We start from the raw sequence: 25994 nt of genomic DNA, 5'->3' as shown, positions 1-25994 counted from the left end.
AGATCTCAATCCACGACTAAAGGAGAAAGCGTGGACCGGCATGGAACAAAGATTCCACCACCTCCAAAAGGAGTACGACACAAGCACAAGAAAGGCCAAAGAAATAAAACAGAAATCCTAGGCATTCTCCAACAACAAGATCCAAGAAAGGACGAACCACCAACGACAAGCCAGGACCGACTAAAAAACATTCCGAAAGAATACCGGATATACGACAAACTGTTCAGAGAAGAATTAGAAACAGGAGTCCCCGAACACAGCCAATGGGACCACGAAATCAATCTCACAGACGACAACTTACCATTTCAGAAGTTGTATTCGCTCAACGAAAAAGAGCTACGAGTACAGAAGGAATACATCGACGAGATGCTAGCAAAAGGCTATATCAGGGAATCTAGTTCACCCTCAGCATCATCCATGTTCTTTGTACCAAAAAAAAACGGAAAGGATAGACCCGTCATCGACTACCGACCGGTCAACGCGAAAACCATCAAAGATCGAACCCCGCTTCCGCTCATCACGGAACTCAAGGATCGGTTACAAGGCAAAAAGATCTTCACAGCTCTAGACCTTAAAGGCGCGTACAACCTCATCCGTATCAAGGAAGGAGACGAATGGAAGACGGCGTTCAGAACCAGATTCGGACTGTTCGAATACCTGGTAATGCCTTTCGGTCTCACCAACGCACCCGCAACGTTTCAGCGGATGATCAACAGCGTACTTCGACAATACCTCGACATCTTTGTAGTCTGTTACCTGGACGACATCCTAATCTTCTCGGACAACGAAAAAGAACACAAGGAACACGTCCACAAGGTCTTGAAAACACTACAAGACGCCAAGCTATTGGTCGAACCAGAGAAAAGTCACTTTCACGTTACGAAGGTAGACTTCCTGGGACACACCATCACACCCGGAGAAATCCGAATGGAAAAGAAGAAGATATCCGCGGTAGCAGAATGGAAAGTACCCAACAACGTCAAAGAAACGCAAGCCTTCTTAGGCTTTGCCAACTACTATAGACGATTCATTAAGGACTTCAGCAAGATCGCGAACCCCTTAACAGAACTTACGAAGAAGGATAAGCCCTTCACCTGGAACGACAAGGCACAAGAAGCCTTCGACGGGCTCAAACAATCAATCCTCAGCGAACCCGTACTAGCGATGTTCGATCCCGACAAGGAAATCGAACTAGAGACGGATTCATCGGATTTCGCACTAGGAGGGCAAATCGGTCAACGAGACGACACAGGAAAATTGCACCCTATTGCCTTCTATTCACACAAGTTGCACGGAGCAGAACTTAACTATCCAATCTACGACAAGGAGTTCTTAGCAATTGTCAACTGTTTCAAGGAGTTCAGACATTACTTAATGGGAAGTAGACATCAGGTCAAGGTTTACACCGACCATCAAAATATTTCGTACTTCGCCACGACACACGAACTCAACCGACGACAATTACGCTACGCAGAGTACCTATGCGAATTTGATTTTGTAATCATCCACCGCAAGGGATCCGAAAATGGAAGAGCAGACGCAATCAGTCGACGACCAGATTACGACACTGGCACTACCAAAGCAAGAGAACAAGTGCTAGAAAAGAACGAAAAGGGAGAATACCGATTCACCCAACAAATGCAAACATTGGGATGGATACAAGCAGCAGACACCAAAGAAATTCCAGGAGATCCACAAGAGTTTATCCAAGAATTCCACGCACATCCACTACATGGACACCCAGGGGTCACCAAGACCCTGAAACGGCTATTACAGCAAGGATATCGCACGACACGAAAGGTAGTAGAAGAGGTTGTCAAACAATGCGATGTCTGTGCTAGAACGAAAGCACGACGACACAAACCCTACGGAGAACTACAACCAATCGAAGTTGCAGAACGACCATGGAGTTCAATCACTATGGACTTCATAACTAAATTACCGTTATCTGAAGACCCCTCAACCGGAATCTTTTACGACAGTATCATGGTTATCGTGGACAGACTCACGAAATTCTCAATCTACTTACCCTACAGAGAGGCAACGGACGCAGAAGTCATGGCCTACATTTTCTACGACAGGGTAGTAAGAGAACGAGGATTACCCAAGGAAATCCTATCGGATAGAGGACCGACATTTGCCTCTAAATTTTGGCAATCGCTTATGGCACTCATGGGAGTCAAACACCGGCTCACAACGGCTTTCAGACCACAGGCAGACGGACAGACAGAACGAATGAACCAAGTGCTAGAACAGTACCTTCGGTGTTACATCAATTACGAACAGGATAACTGGGTTGAGAAACTACCGAACGCCCAGCTAGCCTACAACACCGCCTACAACGAAAGTACGAAACTCACGCCGTTCGACGCAAACGCCGGATTCACCCCAAACGCGTACTACGACGCTCAAGAACCCAAGAATGTGAACCCCGCAGCCATTATCGCAAGCGACAAGCTGAAGGAAATACACGACGAACTCAAGACAGAGCTAGAATTCGTCAGAAAAAGGATGCAGAGACACTATGACCCTAAAAGGTTGAAGGGACCAACCTTTAAGGAAGGGGACATGGTCTACTTATCCACCAAAAACATCAAAACAGACCGACCAAGTCACAAACTGGACTACAAGTACCTAGGACCAGTTAAGATCAAACGGAAGACAGGGGAAGACAGATACGAATTAGATCTACCCCCGAACATCAGATGTCACCCAATCTACCATATCTCGATGTTAGAATCAGCCGCCGACACAATACATGTCAAGACCGGCAACGAACCCCGACAAATCACAGGACCAGAGGTATACGAAGCAGAAGAAATCAGGAAGATGCGCAAAGAAAACGGCAGAAAGGAATACTTGGTGAAATGGAAAAACTACCCAGAAAGCGAGAATACGTGGGAACCAACTAAGCACCTTGTTGGTGCCCAGCGGCTCCTGAAGAACTTTCACCAAAATCAAACAAAGGCGATGCGTTCAGAAAATCATCCCCCAAACCAAGAGAAGACCAGTCAACATCATTAGGAACATGATCCACCTGGAGATCACGCACCACGGCATCTTCATGAGCATCCAACATGGACAAGATACCATCCTCCTTCTCGACTTCTTGGAGACCACGGCGAGTGGCCTCAGAACGTTTCTCCTTCACCCTAGCACGAATCTTCCGGATACGAGACAGACGCCCAGCAGCCGCAGCAAGACGAGATTGCAAGGCCGCCATTTCCTCATGAAGCTTCAAAAGGTCATCGCTCGCTTCATCCTCATCCACCTCCAGTTTCTTCTCCTGCTTCATAAGGGAAGATACTAAAAGCAATCAGCGACAAACAAGAAAACACAGAAAAGAACTCACGAGAGGACGCCACCCGCGTACCATCACAAGGTTTTCTCTTGCGCACACATTCGCTACAACGACTGGAATCGGGAGACATCAAACATTTGTCCCCATTACCTGCCCTAAAACAACGGGTGCACGGCATATCCGCTTGCTCGCCGGACAACGCAACGGACTCAGCAAGTTTGGCAACGTCACGCTCCTTTTTTAATTTTTCTAACTCACGTTCCGCGTGGGTCTTGCGAGAATACTGTTTGGAGACACGGTCAGACATTTCGCGACATGATGATGAAAGGTTTAGGTTAGAACGCACCAAGTGAAATTCGGGATGGACAGGGTATGCAGGTCTCGAGGACGAGGCCCAACGGAGGGGAGAGATCGTGTTACGACCCCAGCGGTTACGTCACGTGTACCCCACAATTTCACTCCTTTCAAGAACCAATCACGATGCAACCATGCAGGGACGACCAGCGTAGGGACGCCGTCGTCCCATGGAACGAAGCGTCCCAAGGACGACAGCGTCCGCACATATCGTCGTCCTCACATCACACACAGTAGTATATAGAACACATTCATTTGCACTTTCATAGAACTTAGCTCACCAGCTATCAATAAAGCATCTTTACATCAATAAGCCTAACACGCATTACTTGATCATTAAGAAACGTGACACTTCGCATCGCTCAGCATCACGCCCTACGTTATCTGCAAACATAAACCTAGTACGGACTAGTTTACCTGTTTGGAAACCCAACCGTCACAGATCCTGTCTGTAGGGTGGTCTAACTCTGATTGGTCCGTAGCCGTTCGTGAGCTTACGCCTTGCATGAGTTTTTGTAGGGTACACGTGACGTAGCCGCTAGGGTTGTAACAGTTAGTCTCTCGCCTATAATACCTTACTTAAGTTTTATATATAATAAGACTTTAATTATTATAAAGTAGAAGTTAATAACTCTTATAATTAAGTCTTTTATATATTTTTAATTTAAGGATAGGTAGGCTTTTATATAATTATAACTTTATATTACTATTTATTAATTCGTATAAGACTTAAATATATTATTTTAAGAATAAAACTAATTTAATAAATATAATTACTACTTATACTAACTACCTAATAGTCTTATAATAATTATATTAATACTACTTTATTTAAACTAATTTAGGCTTAATAACTGCCTTATGAAGTAAATAAAATAATACATTTAATCACTTATAAAGCTCAATTATTTAATTTATTATATTATTAATTACAATATACTTACTTAATCCCCTGCTTTTATAATACTTATTTAGCGAAGTTAAAATTAATTGCACAGCCTTACAAGGCTATCATTCGCATTATTACATTCCATAAGTGTAACGGCTGCACCTGACCATTACGCCATGAGGCAAAAGATTGGCTAATAACTGCTATTATAGCAATTACAGTGGTGCATACAGCTGCTTATAGAAGCCTTACAGCGCTGTTACGGGCACGAATCGTAACAATAAGACCTATAAAGGCAATATTAAGCTTGTTTAATGGAGACAGATCAGCTCGACCATGCACAGCCATAATAAATACCAGAAGAAGTTTCAAGGTATACTTCCGTGGGGCAGACGGGAAATTTAAGATGAGCTAAAGAGCGGGGCCGAAACCGAGACCGAAATGCTTAGCATGATGAAAAACGCGTATAACGCGGCTGGCGCTCTAGCATATTAATAATTCGTAGACCCCTGAAATGCATCAGCATCCTAAGCATACTATCAGATAATGGATGATGAACTTAGCTTGCTCTTTTAGCAGTCTATATTCTCATCTCAAAGCAAGGCTGTATGCACTTCTTATCAATTGACATGCATTCAACGACATCTGGCCAATCTAACATCTATCTCCAACCGCGACAAGCAAAATTCTCACTCTAGAGGATTTATGCTTTGTCCAATCTGGCTTCAGCCATATAAAAGCAACATTAAAGCAAAAAATGAAGAACCGCCACAAAAGGGATCTTGCCCAAAGTCTGTCTCATCCGTCAAAACTGGCTATCCAAGGTTCATTCCCTTCATCGTTATGACTTGGGCTTCTTGGTTGGGCGCTTTTAGACGTGAAGGTCGTCACTGGTGTCGGTAGAGGCATGTCGCTTGGACGCCGACTGTGTCGTGACGTTGGAACCAGTCAAGTCTCCTACAGGGTCCGAAGAAGAGCGGTCGCCCTTGGTGACCTTATCTTGAGCCTCTTCTTCCATGGCAAATGCATTCTCATTTTCCAAGGCAAGTCACTCAGGAGGAGCTCGGTATTCGACGCTTCATCCTGACTGGGGTTTTGTCTTGACGTGCCAGTGTTCGTGCCTCCCTGCGTTCTCGGCGTACCTGTGCGCATTGGGGTCCTCTGTCTCCCCGGAGTTGTTGCATGCCCTCGGCGTCATTCAAAAAATCACATAACTCCTTGAATATGATTGAGACACTCAGGTTATCGACGTCAGCCAGGAGGCCCTTATCGGCAAAGTCATGGAGATGAAAAATCAATTCGCTGTCCGGGTTCATCGGTCCTTTGCCGGCTGCACGAAAGGGCTAGGGAAGATCAGTTAGTCTTCACGTTTACCATGCTAATATTTATATGCCGAGGAAACTTACAACTGCCTTGATAACTTGCTCAGCGTCCAGTTCGTATTCATTTCCATCCTCTTTCAGAGTCAATCGGGTCTGCTAGACCGAGGCAGTTGACGCTTTGACCTGCACAGAGTTCAATTGCAAATAAAACCACAGAACCTTGACATTCTATCTTGTCGATTATCTGATGAAGCACGCTGGCTTGGTCATGCTACATCAAAAGCAGCACGTTTTTGTTATATCACTGGCAAAGATTGCAGTTCTGATTATAACGGTTATCGGCCCGTAATAAGATAATTCATTCCAGTTTTTATGTCTTTTCTCTTCCTGCTTTGAGCTGATGGCCCTCACAGCTAATGCTTGCCTCGCGCTCCTTACCTCGCTTTGGTCTTCTGCCCAGAGGCTATCTGCTTCGAGACTGAGGGACCCGGCGCACCCGACAGAGAATTGCCTCTCACAATTTAATTGTTTCCGACAGGACGGTGTAATAGTCTTAAAGCTCAATGCAGTCACTGTCACTTCTTGTATTCACAAGCCATCTTAACGCAGCGGTCTGAGGTACCACTTCTGCTGCTTCTTAGTATCTTCACCCAGTGGATAACATGACCCATAAGGACTTCAATTCGACATCTTATCTGGAGACGATATCATTATTCTTACTCCAAGATATCTACAACACCCGTCGAGGCTAAGAACTTACCTAAATACCTCATCTCATAAAAATGTCACTTAAAAGATTATACATTGAAGAAATTGTCTTTTAGGGACTCAAAATGCAAGTCACTTGCCTACTACATTAGGGATGACGTTGAAGCCCGTGCACTTATCGCAGCTTGTTGGTTGGCTTGAATAATTTCATCCACTGTAACACTCACCAAAGCTCAGTTGAATTGGTGGACTTGCCCACTGCACCCTGAAGGAAAAAAATATTTTATTATAATCCTATATTTAATGTTTATAGACTTATAAGTTCTTATAAGATTGTATCACATCTTATAGGTAAATTAGAGTGTATTAGTTACCTTAGATTTAGTTTATTAGATGCCTTATATTATATCAGTATTCTTTTATTTCCTACCAAAATTAATCTATTAGTTACTAAACAATGCGAGGGATACTATTTGGCTATATCTCTTATTCTAGCCTATTTTCCTTACCTATTCTCTTATTTACCTTTTTCTTATCTATCTTTTTATCATTCATCTCTTATTTTTATCTTTATTTTCATCCCTTTTATCTTCCTTATCTCTTTCTATATCTCTTTTATAGCTATACTTCAGTCAAAAGAAAACACTAAAGCAAAGATAGCTTAGATAGTTAATACTAACCCTATCCTAACCTTAGGTTGGCGACAGAACTTACTAAAACGCAGCCTTTCGCGAATCTGGGAAAGCCTCCAACACCACTCAAAAACTCAGTTTCCCCCCTCATGCTCGTCTCATCCCAAATTCACAACCATGGTACTGGAATGAAGCGTGCATCTATACTCCGAGCATTGGCAACTCTCCAGCAAGACACCTTTTAGTAAGCTCAGCACAGTATTCGTCCATCCTCTCAGGCAGAAGCCAGATAGCAATATTTATAAACAAGCCTTCCCAGATAAATTTCTACCAATAGTTATTATTAGAACCATAAATGACATTGGTTTGCGTTAATCCGGCATATCCTTTTACGCCAGTCAACATTTATATCCGTCTTCCAACATGTGCTTCAAGCCACCCCTCAACCTAACCCTAGTCAGCATACAAACTGTTATATGTATGTTTTGAAAAGTTGATTACCTTTAAATATTTAAAAAACAACCATCCTATAGTTGTCAGCACTAATAAGGATCCCATGAAAAGAAGATACCATCGCCAATCAGGATTATCTTTCAGTATATCCACGTTCATACCAAAAAGGCTCTGACATTCTGTTAGAAGGTTCTAAATCTCTTAATGTGGGCTGTGATCTTACTGCAGCAAACATGGCTGGTAGGAAGATAAACTAGGGACTTTAGCTCTAGTTTATAATAACTATAGAGATCTAGACACCACATACCGTAATCCAGCTGAGTCGTTTCATACTAATCGCAAGGCTGGTAGACTTATGAGCCTCATTGATTGAAGCCCAAGCAAATTCCTGTTTTATTAGTAGCCATAAAAAACAAAGTAATTCTACTTACAAATTGTAGAAGATCTCTTATTGTTTCATCTAAGATCTGCAGCTGTTGACGTATGTCCGTAAATGTATGTATATATTCAAATGCTCTTTGTTCCTTGATTCCGCCATGCAGCCGACCCAGGTCTGTGTTAAACTCTTCTGCACTGCGGACCTGACCTTGAAGAGCGCGGCGAAGCTGAGCTATGTGTAGAGCATTCTCAGCCAGATGAGATATAGTTTCGGGTCTTTTGCCCTGAGATTTGAGTTGGTCCAGCCGCTATCCACTGTCATTAGTTCCAATAAGTCTTGATCTTCCATGATATTAACTCACAACGTGAGACAGATGATCCTCAAATTGAATGCAAAATTCTAACCACTTGCTAGTTGATTCGGCTAGAAGTTGCTGGAACAATTCGTAACCATCATCTGGAATCCCGCTCTCTTGCAGCATGCTGAAGTACCGAACGGATCCGCTATCTTGTCCAAGCTTACCCATGGACCATCCCACTCCGCAGCCCTCCCAAGTAATCTTGCCCTTTGATAGATCCAGCTGTAGTATTGGAAAATAAGCAACAGCGTAAGCACCTGCTGTTTGACCAGTATAACAATGATAACATTTCATTTGCATTGCATCTTGCAAGTCTGGTGACTCTGTGTACATCGTCGTCGTGGTATTTAGGGACTTGAGTATTGCGAATGACCACGTCTGATAATCAGGTAAGAGGCTGAGGGGAGTTAGTAATTCTTCAATAAATGTGACTGGTGACTTACAACAATTGTCTGCCCGCCTCTGGCTCGTTTGCCAATAAGTTATTTCTACTTAAAAAGTCCACTCTTCGACTTCCCGAGGCTTTTTCTGTGATACGGAGGGTATATTGCGGGCTGAATTCTTCATAGAGTGATCTCCAACCATGAAACGTGATACCTTTTGTACTTGCAGAGTAATCAAGCAACAACTCGGCAAAATCTCGACGTTTTTGCTGAACAGCTAGGCATAAGGGGGTCGTGGAAGAATGGTCCTCGGCATTGACATTTGCACCTCTCGAGAGAAGCCTCATAGCGATATCGAAGCGATTATTGTCGACTGCAACGTGTAACGAGCTTTGGCCCACGCCGTTTTTGGTGTTGATATCGTACCGATTATCAAGTAAGATTTCAACAGATGATAAATTCCCTTCTCGAACTAGTGAATGCAGAGTGACAGTGTCTCGAGTCACAAGAATCGAAACCACCGCATAGTTTTGTGCGTCAGCAGCGATAGACAGAGGCGTGCGCCTATCCAGGTCTCCATTGTTGACGTCAATGCGACCACTCTCAAGTAATAAACTCACAACTGAGATACTATCGCACTCCGCAGCTCTAGAGAGAGGCGTTCGCCCTTGAGCATCGCGCAGATTCGGATCTACAGTATCGATCCTAAGTATTGTCCTTACCTGGTCCGTCTTGTTTCTCTCTGCAGCCCAGGATAATGGCGAGCGACCAATGGGAATCTCCACATTGCGACTGATTTTTGCGATCAGAATTTTGGAAGCTATATCCTGAAGTCCTCTATCTAAAGCTTTTGAGAGTAGGAAGTAGCCGCGGTCTATAGAGCCGTTATGTTCGAGTTCGTTGCCTTCCTGATAGAGAAGAAGTTCAGAGACAACCTTATGTCCGCGATCTAATGCTGCGGAGAGTGGCGTGTCACCATGACAGTTAACATTCAATTCGATGCCATCCCTGCTGAGCAGCAGTTTGGTAACCGATTCGTGTCCGTTGTTTGCTGCTGCAAAGAGCGGCGTTTCGTCTGAGCTCGTTTTGACGTTCAGTTCAATATCGTCCCTTTCAAGTAGTAGGCCAACGACGATGTTGTGCCCCTCGGCTGCAGCTGTGTAAAGCGGCGTGATGCCAGATTCTCCTCTAGCGTTTGGTTGGATATCGGTCCTCCCGAGGAGCAGACTAACGACAGTCTCATGCCCATTCCATGCCGCTACGACAAGCGGTGTGTCGCCTTCGTCATTTCCAAGGTTGACTTTAATGTCATTCCTTTCTAGAAGCTGCCTAACTATAGCCCCGTGCCCATTGCTAGCAGCTTTAATAAGAGGTGTTCTTTTATCGCCATCTTCGAGGTTGACGCCAATATCATCCTTCTCAAGAAGCAGGCTACTAATAGCCTCGTGTCCATTACCAGCTGCTTCATTGAGTGGAAGGTTATGATTACCATCTTGGAGGTTTACATCGATATCATGTCTGTCAAGAAGGCATTCAACAATATTAGTATGTCCGAGACCCACTGCTAGTAACAAAAGTGTGCGGCCTTCATAGTCTATCTCATTTATTTGAATAAAGTCGTGGCGTAATAGAGACCGAGCTGTATCCTCTTGTCCAGCTTCGACAGCTTTCCAGAGCAAAGTCTGCTGGCGGTCAGCATAATTGTCGTAATCCTCTGAAATAGATAACTCGTCCTCCATCTTGGCGAAGAGAAGGAGGGAAATTCTGTGATATTCGGCTAATTGTTAGCAATATCTACAAAATCGATCAATAGGAATTTGATATTACCAATATTTTATTGTTAGAGACCAGAATTAGAATTAGTGCTCTTTTAAGGAGGGCATTAAGCATGAGAAATAATTTGAGCCTGATTTCAGCCTGATTTTCGAACTTGGTAAGCAAGGAATATTTGGTTGGGCATCACTACATATGCGATTTACCGTTTCCCCTACTCACGTACTGCTAATTATTGCCTACCCTTGTTCAATTCTTAAGTAACTGTCGATCTCCGGTATGTTCCCAGATCGCTCAATTAAAAAGGGTGTTCTTTTCAGAGTGGCAGGGCCAGTTGGCCAGTCTAGGAGGATCAGCAGATGTTATCGTGCCACTTACGTTTTGGAAGGCGAGAGAAATCTCATTGCCGGCGACGAGTTTCTGCCATGCTCACTACCCTAAACACAGCCCCATGCAAGACAGAGTAACAACGCCCGAGTTCACTACTCGAATTGTACTGCAAGTTCTGTAAGACTGAGCACTTATTACCTATTTAACTTTTTTAATCTCTTTGTAGGAGCCTTGAAATCCAGTTTGTGATTGCAGCTGGTCCGTTACCAGATTTGATTTTTTGGACGTGAACCGTTTTTAGTCACCAAAAGCGAGAGATTAAATTTGCTCATTGAGATAATGGTTCTAGAACCAGCGTGAGTCTTTTTTACCTTGATATATTAGACCCTGGCTGAGTTGCAATTTATGTTTATGTAGAATGGTAAAAACAAGAACTAACTGGTTTGCCTTTAAAAGTATTAGATGTTCTTTTCCAATAACGTAACATCGATGAGCATAGTGGCCAAGGCATTTTTCAGGCGGTGAGATTTGAAGTGGCTGGTGGTCATTGCTTTTCAAATCACTGGGCGAAAATACACCATTATGCACTGCCAACAGGTTGAAAACGTCACCTATTTCTAGATATGACAGCCGACAGAAAACGCCTTGCATAGCCACTGCGGGGGAAATAACAAATCCAAGACGCTTTGTGTTTTTCTGTCAAACAACCCTCAGAGGCTGGTATCTCTTCCTTCCATGATCAGCTACCACAGCTAGCATCAAGCTATTTTGATCCAGCGCGATCCCATTGACCGCCGCCACTGCTCACGTACCAACAAATCTTCCCCCTCACACCAAGCAAGCCTAAATAATGGCCGAAGCACTAGGTGTAGTCGCGAGCGCAATTGCAGTCATTCAGATCTCCAAAGAAGTAATCAGCCTCTGCAAATTTTACATTGAAGCGCTGCGCTCCGATGCACCTACCAGCTTACGCGCCGTTCTAATCGAAGTGTCCACACTCAAGTCAGTTCTTGAGGGCTTGGAATTTATATCGAAATGCGGAACCTTCACACCCGCCTTACAGAATCGACTGGCGGCTTCTGACGGCCCTATTGAAGGATCCAGAGTCGCGATGACAGCGCTAGAGAAGCTGTTTCCGAAACAAGCTCTTCAGAACGGGCAAAATGCTTCAAAACGGCAGAAAGTCCAAGCAGCATTTGCAACATTAGCATGGCCTCTGAAGCAGGGCCAGGTACAGGATCTTCTCCAGCAGATCAGCCGCCATAAAGATGACATTCAGCTCGTTCTGACGACAGAGGCTACGTATGTTCTGAGTTCTAGTTATACATTCATTCAAACCGGGTCACACAGAAAGAGAAAGATCGTTCTCTTGCTAACGAGCTGTCCAATTTAGAAAAGATATAAAAGACATCAAAGCTGTTTCTGAAGAGATTCGCTCCATTCTGACGGGTAGGAATCTTAAACCAATATCCCTGCTGTTGCCTGGGCGGTATTTTGACAATTCACAGGGGAGCAGCGCCACAGAGTATACGACTGGCTAACATCGACTGATCCCTCACCGATTCATAATCGATCGCGCAAATTATACGAACATGGAACTGGAAGTTGGATGCTTCGCTCACAACACTGGACTGACTGGCTGGCTTCAAGTGTTCGATGCCTTTGGGTCCACGGTATCCCAGGTTCCGGAAAGACCATCCTCGCATCATGGTTGATCGAAAACGTCCAAGATCATTGCGAGAGGGTGTCGACAGAAAATTCACCTTGTACGAGTGCTTACTACTACTGTTACTTTGGCCACCATCAAGACGAGGCGGCGCCGTTTCTCAGATGGATCATCACTCAGCTCTCCCGTCAGGCAGAAGTTGTTTCTACTCTGATGCACGATCTTTTCAAACGCGGGGGGGAACCGAGCATTACTGAACTGTTTGAAGCGCTGGAACAGATCCTCCAGGTCTTTAGCTGCGTGTACATTGTGATCGACGCTGTTGACGAGAGCAGCCCCCGTGACGACCTACTGGAAGTCATTCATACTCTCGTCATTGATCAAAGGTTCTCTAATCTTCAGATTCTTGTTACGAGTCGCGAGTACATCGATATAGAGCGAGTGATGGAGAAAGTGTCCGTCTCACTCCCAATGTCAAATGAGCTGGTTGAACAGGATATTCGCCTCCATGTTCAGTCAATCCTGCGATCAAATCCAAAGTTTCGATGCTGGCCTGATGATCTTCTCATTGAGGTTGAAGAATCTGTTAGTACGAAGGCAGAGGGAATGTAAGTGTTCGATTACGCTGAGACTATGACTCTGTTGACAGGATATAGGTTTCGGTGGGCCGTTTGTCAACTACACGAATTGCAGCGCTTGAAGGGCGAGCGTAATGTTGTCATTAAGGCCCTGGAAAGACTTCCTAAAGACTTAGATGAGACTTATGACCGAATCTTCCTCCGTATACCACGGGAGGATTGGCAATTCGTTTCCCATGCTTTTCAGTGGCTTTGGTTTTATGGCGAACTCGGCCCTCCCGAGAATGGTACTCCGTCTGTTCTTCTCTTGGATGCAATTAAAAGCAGTACATCGCGGACAGAAAAACACAAAAGTCATGTCCTTTACAATTCAGAAAGACTACGGGAGCTTTGTGGATGTCTTATTAGCAATCTGGAAGATTCTATATCCTTCGCCCACTACACGGTCAAGGAGTATCTAGACTCAGCCCGAATACGTCAAGGCTCACTCTTCGTCTTTTCCACGGAACAGGCTAAGGTTCTGTCTATATGTTTAGATGTTCTATTGTTTCAGGCAAAAGCATTGGCATCGCAGAATCTCAAGGACCTCCGAGGTGGTGGCCCTCTGCCACTTGGCGAGCGAGATCTTTGGAGTAACCTGAGCTTTCATTCCTTTTTTCATGTAATAACTTCGCTCAGGCTATGGGGACAAGAAATATCCAAGAGCGATGACTTTTATGGGCGAGTCAAGAGCCTTCTATGTCCTTCAACACAGTACTTTAGGTGCCTTGGAAAACTTTTCTTGAGTGCAGAGTTATATGAAGGGATTGACTCACTCTATAACAGGGGTTACTCGAGTGACACACTTCTTGAGACGATCGACTGGGAGGAACATCTAACATATAGCGACGCATCTTTGTTTTTGAGCCTGCTTCTTATCACTAATGATATGGAATCACCCGTATCATCCAGACTCATTCGACAGACAGATCTCAAAGCACTTTTTAGCAAGAGGATAGTACTGGAAAAGGAGCGCTACATCCATATCTATGACAAGAATGGAGATGCGACCCTTTGCAGCAGAACATACAAATTTGATGGACCACTAATTGAAGTAATGTTTCAATTTTTGAATCCAAACTCGTGGGATATTCGCCGATTGCTGGTTAATTACACTGGGCTTTACAATCCGTCTACGACTCTTATCCTTTTCATAGGTCATTACAAGTCAGATCCTGAGTACGACGAATCCATATATAATCGTCCTTCTTTCTGTCCACTGCGACACCTATTGGAAGCTGGAGCTCAACCCAATCTCCCGGGATATCCCATCACACCGCTGCAAATAGCTGTTGCGACCCAAAACTTGACAGCGGTTCGATTAATGCTACATTTCAGAGCTGATCCAAATTATATTGGCGATCCGCTGCGCAGCACTCGGCCAGTAAACAGCGAAATGGCCGAGTTTGGAAGGTTCCACGGTATGTCGCCTCTTCGTATTTGCAGGAACGGCAACGGTATATCCTTGACAGTTGATGAGAATGAGCTTGGAGGTGAACTAAAACTGAAAACCATTCAACAGCTGCTACTTGCATATGGTGGGAGAGACTTCCAGTGGGACCCAAGCAAATCGTTGACAGCATAGGTGGGGAAATATACAAGGAGAGGAGTGCTGTTGTCAGCTAAGCTATCTTGCCCCGACTTGACTTCTGGCCGCGATATGTATATGAGAAGGAGCCAAGATGTTGTTAGGAATAGCAAACTAAAAAGAATAGTTTAATAATACAGACTTGTAGATTTTCTTAGTATCTGATATTCTTATTTATATTCTCTATTGCTAATTCTATTTAATAATACAGCTTATAAGAAATAAAAAGTACTAGTATCATTTTCTTAAGTACTGCTGCCAGAAGCCCTCTTCTTTTTATTATATCAGATATAAGTTTTAAACAATTACCAGGCTTAAAATAAACAGACAATCGATGATCTGATGGACACGCAAGCCGGCACAGCCCAAGCCTCAAGGGATGAAATTAAGGTCTAGACCATTGCTGGCGCAGCTAATTAAATCGCGGACGTGACGTGCACCGTCGGATCGCCCTTTTGTGAAAATGACCCATGCATTCGGCATTTAGAGACTGGAGGACAAAGAAAGTAACAATATCTTTAGATATTCTAACTTACAGGTAACTACTTTACTGCGCGATGGTTTTAAAGTAATGGATCAAGTCAGTGACGTTGTGAATAGAATTTATTTTACCAACTGTCTAGAGAATTGTCAATTAGACTTGCCTTTAGACTTAATTGCAAGGCAATTATTGCCGACAATCTAAGCACCAAATGCCCTCTCACTGTCTTGATTTAGAGTGCGCTATGCAGACTCTGAAACGCATGGCTTACCCAGTCATCATCATTCAGTCAACAAATCAAACTCGTATTGTTCCCGGCCACGTAAGTCACCAATCTCAAAACAGGATAACTCCCGCCTCCGCGCCAAGAAAAAGAGATCTCTTGGCAGGCACAGACCACAATGTTCCGCGCCGAACCGGCGAATGCTTAATTTAGGCTGGGTCTAGAAGCTGGTCATCAGAATTGCAAGCGCCCTGATTGAGTGGCTTGGGAACCAACGTGCTAGGAGGATTACGTAGGCTTGGCCTATGTGGCTTGGAAGGCTTTTCACAGTGAGAGATGTTTATCCTCGGTTCAAGGGAGTGGCTTGGGGTATAAGGAGGAAATTAGCCCAGAGAAATGGTATGCCACGATGCCAAGCAATTCTATCCCGTTTTGATTTGTCGTTTTTGTTGAATTTGTCTGTCGTTATCTACGTTCAAGATGAATCGTTCTCTAGACATTGTATTCACCTTTGTCTTGGCATTCCGTGAGTATTTACCCCTTCAGTAACGAACGGAGACTTACAATTACTGTCTTCAGTTGCCACCATCGTACATGCTTCCCCAGCGTCCTACTGCGATGCATCATCAGGCAAAGTCTGCTACAGCTGGGCCCTTCCATCCTCAACCTCTTCCCTCTACATTCGCCTCGAAGCCCCTACCACCTACCAATGGGTCGCGCTCGGCACCGGCTCCGGCATGAGCGGCTCGACAATGCTCGTTATCTACCAAGACGGCTCGGGGAATGTCACCTTGAGTACACGAAAGGGAGATGGCCATGATATGCCGATATATCAGGCCATGAGCAGCATCAAGCTTGTTGAGGGAAGCGGCGTGTCGAATAATACAATGGTTGCTAACATCTACTGGAAAGATGCGAGTATTCAAGGGACTGCTGATTGGATTAGCGCATGGAAGAAGGGTAGTGCTCTGGATACAAGCGATGCAAGTAGTGACTTTGCTGAGCATGATGGAACGGATAGTTTCTCTGTTGATCTTTCCAAAGCTATAGTCAGCGGCACATCCAACCCTTTCCTCAACTCATCCAACACTACCCCAAGCGATAATTCTGTCTCTGGTGGCGGTGGAGGCGAAGATCATACTGGTTCAGCACATGGTGTTATTATGGCAGTCGTCTTTCTCGTCGGGTTCCCAATCGGCTCTGTCCTTATGCCTCTGCTTGGGAAATGGCTCATCCATGCCTCGTGGCAGATCATCGCCTTTATAGGAATGTGGATTGGCTTTGGGATTGGGAAAGTCGCTGCGGATCGTGACGGAGATGTAAGTGATATGCATCATATGTCAACAGTAACTAACATTCTATAGTGGTTTCATGAAACTCACGTTGTCCTCGGGACGATAGTGTGCGTCTTGATGATTGTACAGCCTGTCTTGGGATGGATGCATCACAAGAATTACGTGAAGCACCAGCGACGAACCACAATCAGTTACGGGCATATTTGGTATGGTAGAGGTATCATGATTGTCGGTATCGTCAATGGTGGTATCGGATTGCAATTATCCGGTGCATCTGCGGGCTTGATTGCTGCGTACAGTGTGGTCGGCATTCTTGTTTCTGCTATTTACGCTGCTGGAGCTATTCATAAGATGGTCCAGATGAAGAGGAAGGAAAATCGTCTGGTGTCGGACCAGTCAAGTAGTGCTCTTGAGTTGGCGCGGCCACAGTCTCGATTATGAGTGTTATATGTTGAGTAACCTAGCGCTTCGTTCTTCAACCTAGACCGTTAGTAGCTGGTATTTGAAACTATTTTAACAAGCTGAATCACGTACTTACACAAGATGCATATCCCGGAAGCGTCGACCAGCCTTGTGTGGTAATTAACCCTCTCTTGGGTTATTACCACAAACCATCTCAACTAAATTTAATACAGTAAGCGCTGACCTCACACGTCGTGAATATTATGTATTGCTTACCTGGATTGCATATTGTAATTGAGTATTATTTTGTCCCTGGCATGGTTGTGCGCGATTGTACGTGGGCTTAGCCTCGTACCCCCCTGTCCCCTCTGGTACTTTATCCTCTATGTATTGTAACTCGTTGCGCCACTGACTAAAAAATGATCGCGTGATTAAATGCAACAGTAATTGATTTCATTAGTTTGAGCACTGACTGTTACTACTCTGTCTTTCAAAAACGCATTGATAATAATAAAACTTCCTGCGCTGATTCTTTCAACATGTCTACCTTAACGCCATATCCTGCTCGTCACGGATTCCCACCAAGTTTCCACTCTCCATTTGTGGAACTTGGTATCCTCTCACATTCGTTAGGACCGCCTGACGCTGTGTTTACCCGACTTCGGCATCTTACCCTCCGAGGCTCGCCCCGCCGACACCTGACTAATCCCCTCAACGAAACACGGAAGCACAGAACCTCCGTCCATCGCAAGGGCAATGTATGGCAACATGGATCCCTCTTTCCTTTTCTGTCTTATTCATGCTGGCTGTCTCTCTAGTATCCTCAATGCCAAGACCTAGAACTTCCATTTTAAGCTAAGCGCTTGCCTCTTAGACTCAAGAAGTAACCATAACTCCAAGATTTATCCACTGCTTAGAAATACAAGTTTACCAATCTTAGTATCAGAGATGTCATATTTAGAGTAATTCCATTACCATCTTAAGCTTAACTTATTTCATATAGCTAAGTATAAATATCCTCAAAGGTCTTTATATTCTGAAAGAAAATATTATATCATAACCATTTTCACTCTCTGATATTCTATTTATCCTTTGGTTTGCTTACATACAATGTTAAACCACGGCCTTTTATTGCTTCTTGCTTGGTCTGCCCAGGCCAAAGGTATGCCATACCCTCAGTGTCCTATAACAAAGCCATTGCCTAACTGACCGCAACAGATCTCAACTTCCACTTCCCCAAGGCCAACTCCCCCCAACGATTCGACATCAAGGTCAACCAAGAGTTCCTCGACTTTACCCTCCGCAAAGTCCGCGACTATCGTCCAGCCAACAGCTTCTTCTCAGATTGGACCAACGAAGGCCCCCCCAAGGATGCCGTGAAGGACCTTGCTGAATACTGGGGCAGCAAATACAGCTGGAGGGAGGTGGAAAGGTCAATCAACAAGGACTACAAACATTACGCTACTACTGTTCCTGGAAATGGCCACTATTCTGCCCCAATTCCTATCCACTTCGTTCACGAAAGATCCAGGAACAGCAAGGCAACCCCTCTGCTGCTGCTCCATGGATGGAGCTCCACGCACCTGGAGTGGAGAAAGGTCTTCCCGAAGCTGTCAAAGAACTTCCATGTCGTTGCGATCGATCTTCCGGGTTACGGCTTTAGTCCTGCACCAATTAAGCCAGGCCTCGGTGCCAAGGAGCAGGCTATTGCTTTTGACGCCCTCATGCAACAGCTTGGTTACAAGAAATACGGCGTTGTCAGCACCGATCTCGGCTGGGTTTATGGCTCCGCCATGACAGAGCATGTAGGCGAGAACATCATCGGCCACTTCACCGACTTCTTCCTGGCGCAACCTACACCAGAGATTCTCGCTCGTGCAGAGCAAGGCAAGACCACCCAGGAAGAGAATGAATACTTGGATGGCTTGAACGAATTTTCAACCAAGCACTTCGCCTACGCCAGTGTGCAGTCCCAAAAGCCTGGCCTTCTGGCTGGCATCTTGTCGGATAGTCCTGTTGGTACTGCTGCTTGGTTGTGGGACCTTAAGGAGGGTAGTAGTGACGGCGTTGAGGCTACGCAGGAGGAGGTTGTGACGGATGGTTTCGTGACTTGGGTTCAGGATACTTATGGTAGCATTCGATCTTATTCGATCGGAGAAGTAAGTTACCTTTAGCTGTGCCGTGTCGGGTATTAGACTAACTGGATTAATAGGCCGCGATACCGACAACCAAGATATCCAATGTTCCCACGGCTGTTACGACTTGGGGGAATGAAAATGGTCGATTCCCCGGCCTTCGAAAGTTTCCTTTAACGGTAAAATCCTCCAGTTCACAGCCGCTCTACAACTTGCTAACTCTTTTCTAGCCCAAGTCTTGGTTGGAGCCATTGGTTAACCTTGTTTACTATAAGAAACACGCTGGTGGAGGTCACTACCCAGCCTGGACTAAGCCTGATGATTGGACTGCTGACGTGAAGGAGTTCTTTTTCTCTTTGTAAGAGTGTGAGGTTTCACTTTAGCTAGTATATAGTATCTTTTACTAAAGATGAGATATGTAGCTAATGAAAGCTCTAGTGCTTTATTGTGACTTTAATATCTAACCTATAATAATATACCAGTGCATGAAGGACAAGTAACAACTCAGTGTGAGCAGGCTGGTTATACTGCTGCTCGAAGGCACGGTGGATATCCTACCTCAATGTGAAAGCTCAGGTCGGATATTGAATGCTATGCTTTGTATAAGAGAAACTAGCAGCCCATGACTGCAAAGTGTCTGACTCAAAGAGATTTACACCAATATATCTAATTCATGTGAGACCATAAGGGCTCACCGCGCGATTAGTCATAAGTTGCAGTGCTAACTTCCTGGTGTTATTATATTTATAGAATATAGTTGGATACTTTGGGTTTATGATAACTCGGAGTAAACAAATACTATCCGGCTTCAGCATCACCAAGCTGCGATAAACATTTCAACGAGTAAGGGGCGTAATGGAAGCTTCAACCGCAAGGTCTATCAACTTAAAATAAACAAACATTTCAAGATACCATTCAAACAACCTAATAGCTCAGAAAGTAACATCTCTGGATTAACTTGATCTGTATTATCTAAGATAGCCTTGAGGATTAGGATACCAAAGGAGGATTAATAAAAAAGGTCTATGCTAGCGCACTACATAATTGCGGCAAAGTCTGCCCTGAACTCACACCGAGGGTTTCTCAACTCGAGAGCGAACCCTGTCTTGGATAGGCAGGGTGAGCACCAGACAGTGTAACCGAGTTCGAGACATCTATCAATGAAAGCCTTCTCAATAGCGGGGCATGGGTCTTCCAAGAGCGAATTATTTCATCTCGCATAATCCATTTCACAGATCAAGAGATCTACTGGGAGTGCGGCGAATTCGTGAGGTGCAATGACTGGACGAGCTTGAAATGCACGCCAGGAAGAGACTATTTTGTCCAAGATCCAGCTTTTCCTATGAGACTTCACCAAGCAGGCGTATCAAGGGCCACCGACTTTCTGCAGTTTGTCTTTGCGGGATATTCACGACGAGGCATTACTGTTCTAACGGACAGGAAGAAGGCCATCAGCGGGATCCTGACACTCATGTAGAAGACCTTTAGGGACCCAGGGCCTTACGGAGTGTTCAAGTTTGGGCTCCATCGCCTTTTGCTCTGGTACCGAAGCGACCCATCGACGTCTCGCATCATCTACGGGAGCCAGGATCAAGTTCCTCATTGGCCATGGTGGCTTATCCAGGGAAGATAAAGTACCTGGTAGACGTGAATCACAAATTGAATCCAGTTTGCGCGAAAGACCTGTATCTTGATGAAAGAGGCCTCAAGTTGACCGGAAAGGACAGGAAATTCCAGAGGTGCCAAATTGGCCGTGACGGATCTATTCATGACGGTTATGTCAAAGTAGGATCTACTGCATTTGACACTATCCAGAGCAGATCCTGCGATGAAGCAGTAGTAACGGCGCGGAGTGGGAGCTCGGAATCGAAGCCTGATGACTTTCTCTTCCTCTTACTTGTGGGAAAGTCTGGACCTGGGCGAGAATACCATCGAGTTGGGATTGCTGAGGTAAAAGTTGACTACATTAGTCATTCAGGAAACTACGTTGTTATAAAGTGAAAGGATGGGCTAAGTAGCATGGATACTGGTGATATTCAAAAAGCTCATACAAATTGACCACCTATAATTGTCATGCTGAAGAGATTTGTGGGCAGACTATACTCTACCGGCTCAGAGAGCAATTACAGACTTTCCCAAAGCAACAACAAAATAGAGCTTCAGTCTTCAGAGATTAGTATATCCTTCTATATGCCTACGTATCCACTCCTTGGACGTGTGTACTGATCAGCGTCGCAGTGACTGCATTTGGGAACTGTGGTCACGACCTCTACCAACGTCTTGGCCGAGCCCACATCTCAACAGCGAGCTGTCAGCTGCATACGCATTAGTTGGCAACACACTGAGAGTAGTAATCGTTGTGCTTGGTGCACTTGGTACCAGAAGCACACTTGGTGGCACCAGTCCAGTTGTTACCGCCACACTGACCCCAAGCAGCAGCCTCGGCACCAGAGCTCTTTTCGGTGGAAGGAACCTTTGTAGCAGTAGCCTTCTTGGTAGAGGTAGGTTTAGCGACGGTGGCCTTGGTGGTGGTGGTGCTGGGCTTGGGGCTGGCAGTCTTGGTTGGAGCTTTGACGGGTGCGGCAGTGTTGACAGAAGGCTTGGACTCGGATGAAACAGGTGCAGCATTACTGCTGGACTTGCTGGAACTCCAGTTGTTCTTTTGAGAGAGGTAGTACCACCAGTTGCGGTACATCCAGCCGTCAAAGTCGGTGATTTCCATGGAGGCACCGGCAAGCATGATGAACTTGGTGACACCAGTGGGGGTCCAGTCTATTCAAGTTAGTACTTTTTGTCATCAAATCGGTAGAGGATGGAAAGTACCATAGACTAGAATCTGTTAGTAAAGATCTTGTAATATCAGGGAGGGGTTACGTACAATCGTCGAGAGCAAAAGTATGGCCCTGTTTAATATGTCAGCCTTATCCATAAAGCTAGATCCTCGTAGACGTACCATCTCGTGCAAAAGAATGTGGATGCTGTCAGAGTCAAGGTTGTTCATAAAGTACTCACGACCAACCTCCTGACCCCAGTTATGACCAAAACCACCCTCAAGACCATCCTTCAACCAGAGAGAGTGGTCGTAGTGGCGGTCAGCACCAGCCTTGCAGCCACTATAGTCGCCATCAAGATGAGCATCACGAGCACAGGCGACAGGGCACATAGGGACACCGTCAGCGTCGAGTTCAGTGTAGACCTCGTAACCAGCAGTAGAGCCTTGAAGCTGGGTCTTGTCCTTGACGGCATATGCGACAATATTGACCTTGACCTCGTCATAAGGGAAGCCGTTGTAGCCGTAGAGCCACTTGAACCACTTTTGGTACTGAGCGTTATAGGCACTGGCGATCTTAGTTCGCTGGGCCTCGGTGATGGTGGCGCTAGAGTCCCATCGGACACAGATGTTAAGGTACCCTTTGTTAGCCATGATCTGGTGGAAGCCAGTGTTGACGTTGGCATCGAGGCCACCGTCGTAGGTCTTCTCATAGTGCTCCCAGACCTCCTGGAGGGGAGCTTTCAAGTCTGCGGGCGGGTTCCAGCCCGACTGGCGCTTGACGGGACGGTTGCGAGGCATGTCGGAAAAGCCGCGCTTGCTCTGGGGCTCAGCGAGAAGAGCCTTCCAAACGGAACCGTCGAGATCCGACTGGGCGGTGACAGAGACGGCGAGGCCGCTGAAGATGGCGGAGATAGTAGAGACGCGCATATTTACGGTTATTTGAATGAGTGAATGAATGACTTGAGTAAAGATTGAATAAGAATGTACAAAAATGAATGGAAAAAGGACTCTGGCCTAAGCAGAGTGAATAAACGAATGTGAGTTACGATGAAATGAAGGTCATAAGCTTAAAATCATAGGATCATGCTTATTTATATGCCTATTTCCCATCGGTATCTCGGGTCTTTAACACGAGCTTTTAGCGCTGTGGTGTCCCATGGTCTCGGTGTCATGTTTCAGACTATTGGATGAAGGTAATGGTAAAATAACAAAGGGTGGAAAATTAATCGCCGGTGGTGGATATCCCTGTCTTTCGGCAGTTTCATACAAACAAGGCCCAAAAAGGCACTTTTCTATGTACTACCCTAGTCATTTCTAAAACTCGTTAAACAGAATCCGACCATTTACCCCTGGGATATACGAGATCGAAGCATGGATTATCGGATAAGAGCTAAGTGGAGATGTTCTAACCCAACCAGAATTCGATAGTTACGCGCTTAACGCCTTTGCGCAATTAGCTTACTAACTTGATCAGGATTTAACAGTCAGCTCAGGGGATTCTCATTTCCGAATACACATGTATGTACGTACATATCGTACCTATTACGACCTATTAATCCGACGATGCCGGGAACACTCAAGAAACGTAGGCGATCCCGAAAATTCGGCACTCCAAAGGATAAGGCTAAGCATAATGTCATCGCCATGCGCGCTCAAAGACGGCTTCAAAAGCAAACAATGAACGACAGTATTAGATTTCTAAATCCATGTTTCTTCGCAAACAGAAGCGGATCCACCTACAAACTCGGGTTGTAAGAAACAAGTCTTCTTGGTGATCCTTCAGAGGTAGATAGGTCGTCGAATCGCGCGGAGTTACGCACTTAGTCAATTGCTGCGGTCGTAGCCAGGGGTGAACAGTCTCAGTATGCATGGTTGTCTCGCAAGGCCCCTCTGAAATGCAGTGAAGAAGGCATCTCGACACAGCTGGAGGTAATGGTCTACGTTACACAGACGGACGTAATACGGGATACTCCACTTAGATGAAGCTGCAGGGTATCCTGCTTCTGACAAGACTAATTGACCTGGTATAGTTCCTCTGGGTTTGTGCTAGACCTTATGGCCACGGCGACTATAACTCCACCAGTTGCTTGCTGCTGCCATGAAACGAAATCTAGGGCTCTGTTGACGGTTAATTGCCCTCCCTGGTGGGAAATGTAAAGAAACTTAGTGGAAGATCTTACCCTGCATATGCATACTAGATTCACGATGACCCAGTCCGCCAGACTTGACACCTTGTACTTTGTTTGCCGCTGGATAAGAGCTATCTATCCAAAGTCTGCAACAGCGCTGTGTGTTACCTTGATAAGGGAAGAGTGGCTCATGGACTTGGGCTAGCGTAGGGGATATTGAGATTATCCAGCCTGATGCTGACTGCGCGTGGTATACCTACGGGTTATAAATAAAATCGGATGTCTCAGCGTTTACCGCAGCCCACCTTGTTTCTATTTGCACTAGGTGGATAAGATGGCTCGAATTTTCATTGCCCTTGATTGCTTGACTGGTAATGACGCAGTGCGTCGCCATTAGTTGCCTTTCTTTGCGGCAAGTAACAACGATGAAGCCACCGACTTGATGTCTCTCCACTTTAAGCTATGTTTCTTTAAACCCTTGGTTGTCCTGTTGTTTATCCATTGCTACATGTCGTCCCTTGACGATTGGATCTATCCTGCGAGAAACTATCACAGATGGCTATTAGCAGTACGTAACCGCAGATGAGCTTGGCGACTTATTAATAGTCTCAACGACCAAAACATGCAGCGCCGGAATGCAGATCATGTTTCGCCTGTTTGGGTTAGAGCAATTAAATCTAATTGCAAGCAGACGCGGATTGCAAATATGAATGCACCAAACAGCTCCAGCACTTTCAACACCAACATTTGGGCATCAAACATCCTTTGTTCAACAAAATCTCACTGGCGACTATCCTATTACTCATAAATAGTCAACGTTTCATCCATTCTCCCCAACTCCCCCTACACAACCTCCACCATATCCATCAAGCCATCACCAGCTTCCATCTCACGGCAACACCACTGAACATGACAGACAAGATTACCTTTCATCGCACAGTACAAGAACAAAACTGAATTACAAAGGAACTCGCAGAAGAGGCAGCACCTTCCCGGGAACAACCTCGCTTTCAAGACACAAACCTCACTGTTGACGAGTATCTTGCGAAATCCAGACCTTTGGACCCCAAGACGGCTTCTTCTAAACGCGCAAAGAAACCAATTCAACAGAGTTTCTCTCAACCTGAACCTGTAGGCAATCTTGACTAAGATCGCCGAAAGCATATAAGATCATTGGCTCAATCCGCAGTGGCTAGTGGCAAAAAGGAAATCGGCAAAAACATACAACAGCGGGGATTCGCTGGTCGTCACCGACCCAACTACTAATCCGCCGGTTAGTGGCTTGACTATGGGAGAGCAGACGGGATCCCGTATTTTCCACTACCTATGGTCGTATGTACCTACTGAACTCCGTTTGTGGACTATATTGAGACGCTGGAAACCTTGGCACAGCGTTCAATGGTTATTATCCCGATTGTGAGTATTTGCAAAGAGTCCGCCATGGTCAGCAGCATACATTAGTCTGACCAGCCAAAGAATACAACAGACACTACCACATCACGGCTTCTTTTACCGCAATTTACGAAGCTGTCTATCACCACTAAAGAATCAGCCCGTGAACCTAAAACAACCCAAAGTGCCAGTACAACCATCCTGAAGACGGGCGTCAGTGACACCGAACGCTGTTCAAAGGCGGACCACTAATGTTGGGTGTCTCTAGGAGGTTAATATACATAGGCGTAGTTGTAAGTTTTGCTACTATATTATACTTTTATGCTACCTTCATAATACATCGCATTAATCTAGTAAAGCTCATTCTACTGGACTTTGTCTCAATATAATACGCCTCTCTATTAATATCTA

At 45.2% G+C, this 25994-nt stretch overlaps 4 protein-coding genes across 4 annotated transcripts; 3 read left to right on the top strand and 1 right to left on the bottom strand.

The window, feature by feature from the left end:
* Positions 1–11732: 11732 nt before the first annotated feature.
* On the top strand, positions 11733–14750 carry FOBCDRAFT_148607 (uncharacterized protein; the record flags this gene model as incomplete). The annotated part of the gene is made up of 6 exons (XM_059608290.1): positions 11733–12184; positions 12276–12331; positions 12391–13156; positions 13205–13879; positions 13952–14586; positions 14638–14750. 6 exons carry the CDS (start codon positions 11733–11735, stop codon positions 14748–14750), a joined length of 2697 nt encoding a protein of 898 aa, XP_059466300.1.
* A 1187-nt stretch (positions 14751–15937) lies between these two features.
* FOBCDRAFT_281836 (uncharacterized protein) lies at positions 15938–17193 on the top strand (the record flags this gene model as incomplete). The annotated part of the gene is made up of 3 exons (XM_031193107.2): positions 15938–15983; positions 16037–16776; positions 16822–17193. The coding sequence occupies 3 exons, from the start codon at positions 15938–15940 to the stop codon at positions 17191–17193; spliced, it is 1158 nt and encodes a 385-aa protein (XP_031031953.2).
* Positions 17194–18264: 1071 nt separating this feature from the next.
* FOBCDRAFT_208876 (Alpha/Beta hydrolase protein) lies at positions 18265–19778 on the top strand (the record flags this gene model as incomplete). Its single annotated transcript, XM_054707676.2, has 5 exons — positions 18265–18316; positions 18373–19313; positions 19367–19468; positions 19520–19647; positions 19772–19778. The coding sequence occupies 5 exons, from the start codon at positions 18265–18267 to the stop codon at positions 19776–19778; spliced, it is 1230 nt and encodes a 409-aa protein (XP_054563651.2).
* Positions 19779–21615: 1837 nt separating this feature from the next.
* Positions 21616–22989, bottom strand: FOBCDRAFT_324560 (uncharacterized protein; the record flags this gene model as incomplete). The annotated part of the gene is made up of 4 exons (XM_054707675.1): positions 21616–22061; positions 22113–22118; positions 22168–22192; positions 22243–22989. The coding sequence occupies 4 exons, from the start codon at positions 22987–22989 to the stop codon at positions 21616–21618; spliced, it is 1224 nt and encodes a 407-aa protein (XP_054563650.1).
* Between the last annotated feature and the right edge of the window lie 3005 nt (positions 22990–25994).

The sequence above is a fragment of the Fusarium oxysporum genome, chromosome XI (assembly GCF_013085055.1).
Source record: "Fusarium oxysporum Fo47 chromosome XI, complete sequence".
In the NCBI taxonomy this organism is placed as follows: domain Eukaryota; kingdom Fungi; phylum Ascomycota; class Sordariomycetes; order Hypocreales; family Nectriaceae; genus Fusarium; species Fusarium oxysporum.
Note: the sequence above shows the minus strand (reverse complement) of the source record. Positions and strands in the feature narration are given on the sequence as shown.